The sequence below is a fragment of the Mandrillus leucophaeus genome, unplaced genomic scaffold (assembly GCF_000951045.1).
Source record: "Mandrillus leucophaeus isolate KB7577 unplaced genomic scaffold, Mleu.le_1.0 Scaffold251, whole genome shotgun sequence".
Lineage (NCBI taxonomy): Eukaryota > Metazoa > Chordata > Mammalia > Primates > Cercopithecidae > Mandrillus > Mandrillus leucophaeus.
Genome location: NW_012102599.1, coordinates 1,890,196 through 1,896,195, shown reverse-complemented (window position 1 = coordinate 1,896,195; position 6,000 = coordinate 1,890,196). Strand labels below are relative to the sequence as shown.

Below are 6,000 nucleotides of genomic sequence, written 5' to 3'. Positions count from 1 at the left end.
ATGCATATATTTATATATTAAATATATACATATTTAAATCCAAATATCCAAAACTAACAAAAGCCTAATAATTGTAAAATTTTATGTAAAACCTTGGGGCTTCCCTAATTTATACCGAAGAATTAACCTTTTATAAAAGTAAGCACAAATATACTCTAACATTTTCTGAGTGGCTATTTGGAGCCAGTATTCACTTATTTGTTTGGCCCTATACTAAACAGATATATGAAGGAACCAAGAGTCCAATGGTCAGACTACCATCCGACTAAGGCAAACTGCTCTTCATTATAAAGATGGGAAATAAATTAGGGTCAGGCAGATAGCTTGAACAGGATAGGTCAGAGTTTTTAATTATTAAAAAATACTCAGAAATAAAGTTGGTCAAACAGAAGGGTCAGATTAGAGAAAGTCTTAAATGAGGCATTTGCATCTTATGTGCTAAGAAATAAAGACTGCTGGAGTTTTTGAGCAGAATAATGGCATGTTCATTGAAGAGTCAATGGAGTAGAATATCATCTCCAAAGCCAAAATGCCTTTTTGAATCTTGATCTTATCACGAATTAGTTGTGTAATCTTTGGAAAGTTACTTAAGTTCTCCCAAGTCTTAGTTTCCCTATCTATAAAAAGAGAACTGTTATGAAGATGAAATGAAATAATATAGGCTAAGTGCTTAGCATAATGCCTGCCACATATTAACAACGTAATGGATGCTATTCCCTCTAAATTAACATGACCAAAATATGTAGGCTGACGAAAGGCTAACTGGAATTAGAAGGATGGCAGCAGAAATTTGGAAGAATTAGATATAAGACCCATTTGAAAAAAGACCTGACGACTGTCAGAATGTAAGATTTCAGAGAGAGAGAGAGAGAATGAGAATTGTTTACTTTGGGTGCTTAGTATCTAGTCCCTTTCCCAAGCTTGGGGAATTTTCCACTGTATGTGTGAGCCTTTATGGGAAGCAGGAACTCATCTCCTAGAAAGCTGAAAAGACAGATACACATTTTCCTTGCCATGTACCAAGGCAAGTTTCCTTGCCTTTCCATGTACCAAGTTTGAGTTAAAAGCTGAGCAGCATGACTTATAATCCTTGTGGGAAGGAGGGGGGAGGGATAGCATTAGGAGATATACCTAATGTAAGTGACGAGTTAATGTGTGCAGCACACCAACATGGCACATGTATACATATGTAACAAACCTGCACGTTGTGCACATGTACCCTAGAACTTAAGGTATCATAATAATTTAAAAAGCTGAGCATCAAATAGATATTTCATACAAGTTGGAAATATGAGAATAAAATCAAAGTGAGAGTATTATACATAAATATAGAGATAACAGTTAAAGCCTTGAAAAGGAGAGAAAAAGATAGAGGGAGGAGAGTGCTAGTAATGACTCTACAAAAGCTAGCACCAGCTCCAGGTACACAGATGACAATAAGTATTTGCAGATTATCTGAACAATGGAAAATCTTTTCCAGTGTTGAAATATTTATACTGTAACCCTAATCAGTTATTTATTTCTGTACCATGCAGTCATCAGGCCTATATCTAAAACTTAAGCATCTACAAATAAATAGCACTATGTTATATGTATTTGGGTTAGAAAGTGGTAGTCAGGGGTTGCTATTGAATGGTCATGGAAGGCCTCCTTGATAAGTTGTCATTTGAGAGATTTGAGTGAATAATTTCTGCTAGGCACTTCAATATCTGGGAGCAGAGCATGCCAGTGAGAGCATCAGCTAAAGTAATATCCTGGATATGGATAAAATGTTTGGCCTGTTAGAAGAATGAAAAGGCCAATGGGGCTGAAATAAAAGCATCAGTAAGGGAAGAAGTATTAACAGAATGAGCTGACATCAGATCAGAGAGGTAGCCAGAAGTCAAAGAGAGATTGTCAGGAGATTGCAGACTGCTAATGCCAGGAGTTCAAAGGGGGAGATCAATGCATATTGAGGGATAATACACAGAAAGCTACTAGCATAACACTGGCGACCAGCAGGCACTGTGCATAGTGTTTATTGCTATTATTTTTAATTATTATTTTTTTTTTTGAGATAGACTCTTGCTCTGTTGCCCAGGCTGGGGTACAGTGGTATGATTTCTGCTCACTGCAATCTCTGCCTCCCAGGTTCAAGCAATTCTCCTGCCTCAGCCACCCAAGTAGCTGGGATTACAGGTAACTGCCACCACGCCTGGCTAATTTTTTTTGGTATTTTTTAGTAGAGATGAGGTTTCACCATGTTGGCCAGGCTGGTCTCGACCTCCCGACCTCAAGTGATCCACCTGCCATGGCCTCTCAAAGTGCTGGGATTACAGGCATGATCCCAGCCTATTTTTAGTATTAATAATAACTTGTGAGAGTGGTACAAAGAATTCTTAAGATACCTTTGACCCAGATTTCCCAAATGTTTACTTTTTACTGTATTTGCTATGTAGGTATTTTTTTTTCTCCTGAACTGTTTAAGAGTAAGTTGTGGCCTGGTGCACTGGTTCACAGCTGTAATCCCATCGTTTTGGGAGGTTGAGGCAGGCAGATCACTTGAGGTCCGGAGTTTGAGAACAGCTGGTCAATATGGCGAAACCCCATCTCTACTAAAAACACAAAAATTAGTCAGGCATGTGTGGTGGCATGTGCCTGTAGTTCCAGCTACTCAGGAGGCTGAGGCAGGAGAATTGTTTGAACCCAGAAGCCAGAGGATGCAGTGAGCTGAGATAGCATCACTGCACTTTAGCATGCGTGACTGAAAAAGACTCTGTCTCAAAAAAGCAAAAAACAAAAAAACAGTAACTTGCAGAAATTATGGCATTATACCCCTAATACTCAGTGCATCTTCCTCAAAATGAGAAATTATCTTATAAGACCAAAATACAATAATCAAAATCTGGAAATTAACTTTTTTTTTTTTCTTTTTTTTCGAGATGGAGTCTTGCTCTGTTACCCAGGCTGGAGTGCAGTGGCGCAATCTCGGCTCACTGCAACCTCTGTTTCCTGGACTCAGGTGATCCTCCTGCCTCAGCTTCCCGAGTGTAGCTGGGACTATAGGCATGTGCCACCGTGCCGGGCTAATTTTTTTGTATTTTTGGTAGAGACGGGGTTTCACCATATTGCCCATGCTGGTCTTGAACTCCTGACCTTAAGCGATCCACCCACCTCATCCTCCCAAAGTGCTGAGATTACAGGCGTGAGCCACAGTACCCGCCTGAAATTAACGTTTATGCCACGTTATTATCTAATCTACAGACCTTATTTGGATTTTGTCATTTGTCTCTGTTATGTCCTTTACAGGAAAAGAAAATCCAAGATGATACATTATAATAGCTGTCACATCTCTTTAGTCTCCTATAATCTGGAACAATTTCTGAATCTTTTTTTTATTTCATGACACTGACATTTTTGAATACTACAGACAGATAAGTTATTTTGTAGACTATCTCTCAACTTAGATTTGTTTCCTCCTCATGATTAGATTCAGGTTATACACTCTTGGCAAGGACGGCATAGATGGGTGGCTGAGTTCTCCGTGCATCCTGTCCTGCACAATGCTGCTGCTTAGTCTGATTTCTGTCAACATTATCTTTGATCATTTGCCTAAGTGCTGTGTGCCAGGTTTTTCTACTGTAAATACACTATTTGTATATTTGTAACTAGTAAACATGTGGCTGAGAGACACTTTTAGACTAAGTATCCTGTTGTCAAACTTTTCCCACTAGTCTCAGCATCCACTGATAATTCTGGACTGAATTGGTTATTGGTGGTTACTAAATGGTAACTTTTGTAATCTCATCTTTCCTTCTATATTCATTCATTGGCATTCTTCTGTAAGGAAGAGCTTTCCTTTCTCCCTTATTTGTATAGGTGTGGAACCATGAATACTTACTGATTTCATAGGTTATAATCCTTTACTATTATTTATTTTGATGCTCAGATTATCCCAGATTTGGACAGTAGTAGCCCTTACAAGCTGTTTCCTGTGTCTTTTGACCTGTCTCCATCATTCTTTGATCACTTCCTTTTTTCCGGTCTAGAGGATGTTACACAATTGTCTGGTACTTTTTCTGCCCCTGTCCTGCAACCAGCCATTTCTCCAAAGAGTTCTTTGGCCATATATGTACTTATTAAAATATCTTTTTCTTTGTTCCTCCCTCCCCCAAATAAAAGATTATTTGATACCTTTCGTTGAATCGATTCCCCCAACTGCAAATAATGTACCAACAGTTGACTTCCTAGGTTTTGTCCGAGGACTCTGTAACATGGGTCGTCTCTCTGGTAATAAATGGTACTTCATTGCTTCCATAATGAGTTTCTGACATTCTATATCATCCCGAAAAAGTGCATTATTTTCCATGTCTGCCAGGAACTAGAAAAGAATGGCGGTGGGTAGGTATACTGAATGACTAAGAAAATGGTAGGATTTACAGAAAAAAATGACATAATTATCAAACGGATTTTTACATATTTTTTAAAAATTCAAGCATAGGCACATATTTTTAACTAAAATATGCAACATTTACAAGATCTACATTTTAAATTTCATTGAAAAAACATGAGTAGCATAAATGGTATACTCTAAAATCTCAGTACTGTAGTGCTTATCTCTGGGTAGTAGGAATACTGGTGCTTTTTAAATAAAGTTTTTTTTTTACTACTTTTCTATAATTTCCAGATTTTCTAAAATAAATAATTTTACTATTAAAATCAGAACTAATTCTAATGGAAGAATAATTATAAGTGGGAGTTGACTAATTATGCTGCGTTAACTTTGCTAAACAATGTCCAACTAACAACTGTAAAAGCAAAAGTTACCAATTTCTAAAGGGACAAAGAACCCCAAACAGTGATTGGTCTAAAAACATTAAAATCCCTTTTGTGTCACTGAATCCAACTTTATATATTTATATAACACAAACACAATTTTTATATGTTTATATAGCACACATACGATTACACCTTGTCTTTTAAAAAATGATAGTCTTTTAAAAAATAAAATGAAAATACGATCACATTGGAAATTAAATAAAACAAAAAAAATTTAAAATCTTTTCCTTTTGTGCTTGGTTCTCCATCCCCCCTCCCCATCCTGCAATTCTTCCCTGCCTTATAAAAACAACCTGGTGTGCAGCCTTTCATATTTTCTTCATATTTATGCAATCCTCTGCTGACATAATTCTCATACATTTATATGTATAACATATATAAATACATGTAGTAATTTTTACAGTTTTTTCTTTTAGTAATTGTTTTATTATATGCTTTGCTGCATCTTACCATCTTTACTCAATATTATCTCACGAAAATTCCTCCAGGTCTTCTGAAAAGGTATAGTTCTGATCTATTCTTTTTTTTTTGAGACGGAGTCTTGCTCTGTCGCCCAGGCTGGAGTGCAGTGGCACGATCTTGGCTCACTGCAAGCTCTGCCTCCCAGGTTCACGCCATTCTCCTACTTCAGCCTCCCAAGTAGCTGGGACTAGAGGCGCCCGCCACCACATCCAGCTAATTTTTTGTATTTTTAGTAGAGACGGGGTTTCACTGTGTTAGCTGGGATGGTCTCGATCTCCTGACCTCGTGATCCGCCCACCTCAGCCTCCCAAAGTGCTGGGATTACAGGCATGAGCCACCGCGCCCGGCCTGATCTATTCTTTTTAATAACTGAATAATACTCTATAGTATATAGATATGCTAATTTTTTAGCCATTTCCTTATTACGGACATTAACTTTGTTGCAGTATGTACATACATATATTCATATGTATATATACATACATGCATATGTAAATATACTTTTTCCTGCTACTAAAAACAAGTCCAGTACAAAAGTCCTTATGATTAATTTTTACCTTTATAGGATAGATTTCTAAGAATTGAATTGATTCCAGGTGGGTCAAAGTATATATGTATGTATGTATGCATGTGTGTGCACATATATGTGTATCTGTGTGTGTCTATGTGTATGATCAATGTTGTCAGATTATTTTCCAGAGTGGCTCACATTCCATTATA

At 37.2% G+C, this 6,000-nt stretch overlaps 1 protein-coding gene across 2 annotated transcripts in view; it reads right to left on the bottom strand.

The window, feature by feature from the left end:
• The window catches only part of KLHL5 (kelch-like family member 5), a 66,702-nt gene that overhangs the window by 21,126 nt on the left and 39,576 nt on the right, over positions 1-6,000 (bottom strand). For both annotated transcript variants that reach the window (XM_011983538.1, XM_011983539.1), the window contains one exon: positions 4,174-4,360. In XM_011983538.1, coding sequence (XP_011838928.1) covers positions 4,174-4,360 — 187 coding nt within the window. The remainder of the gene's footprint in view (positions 1-4,173; positions 4,361-6,000) is intronic.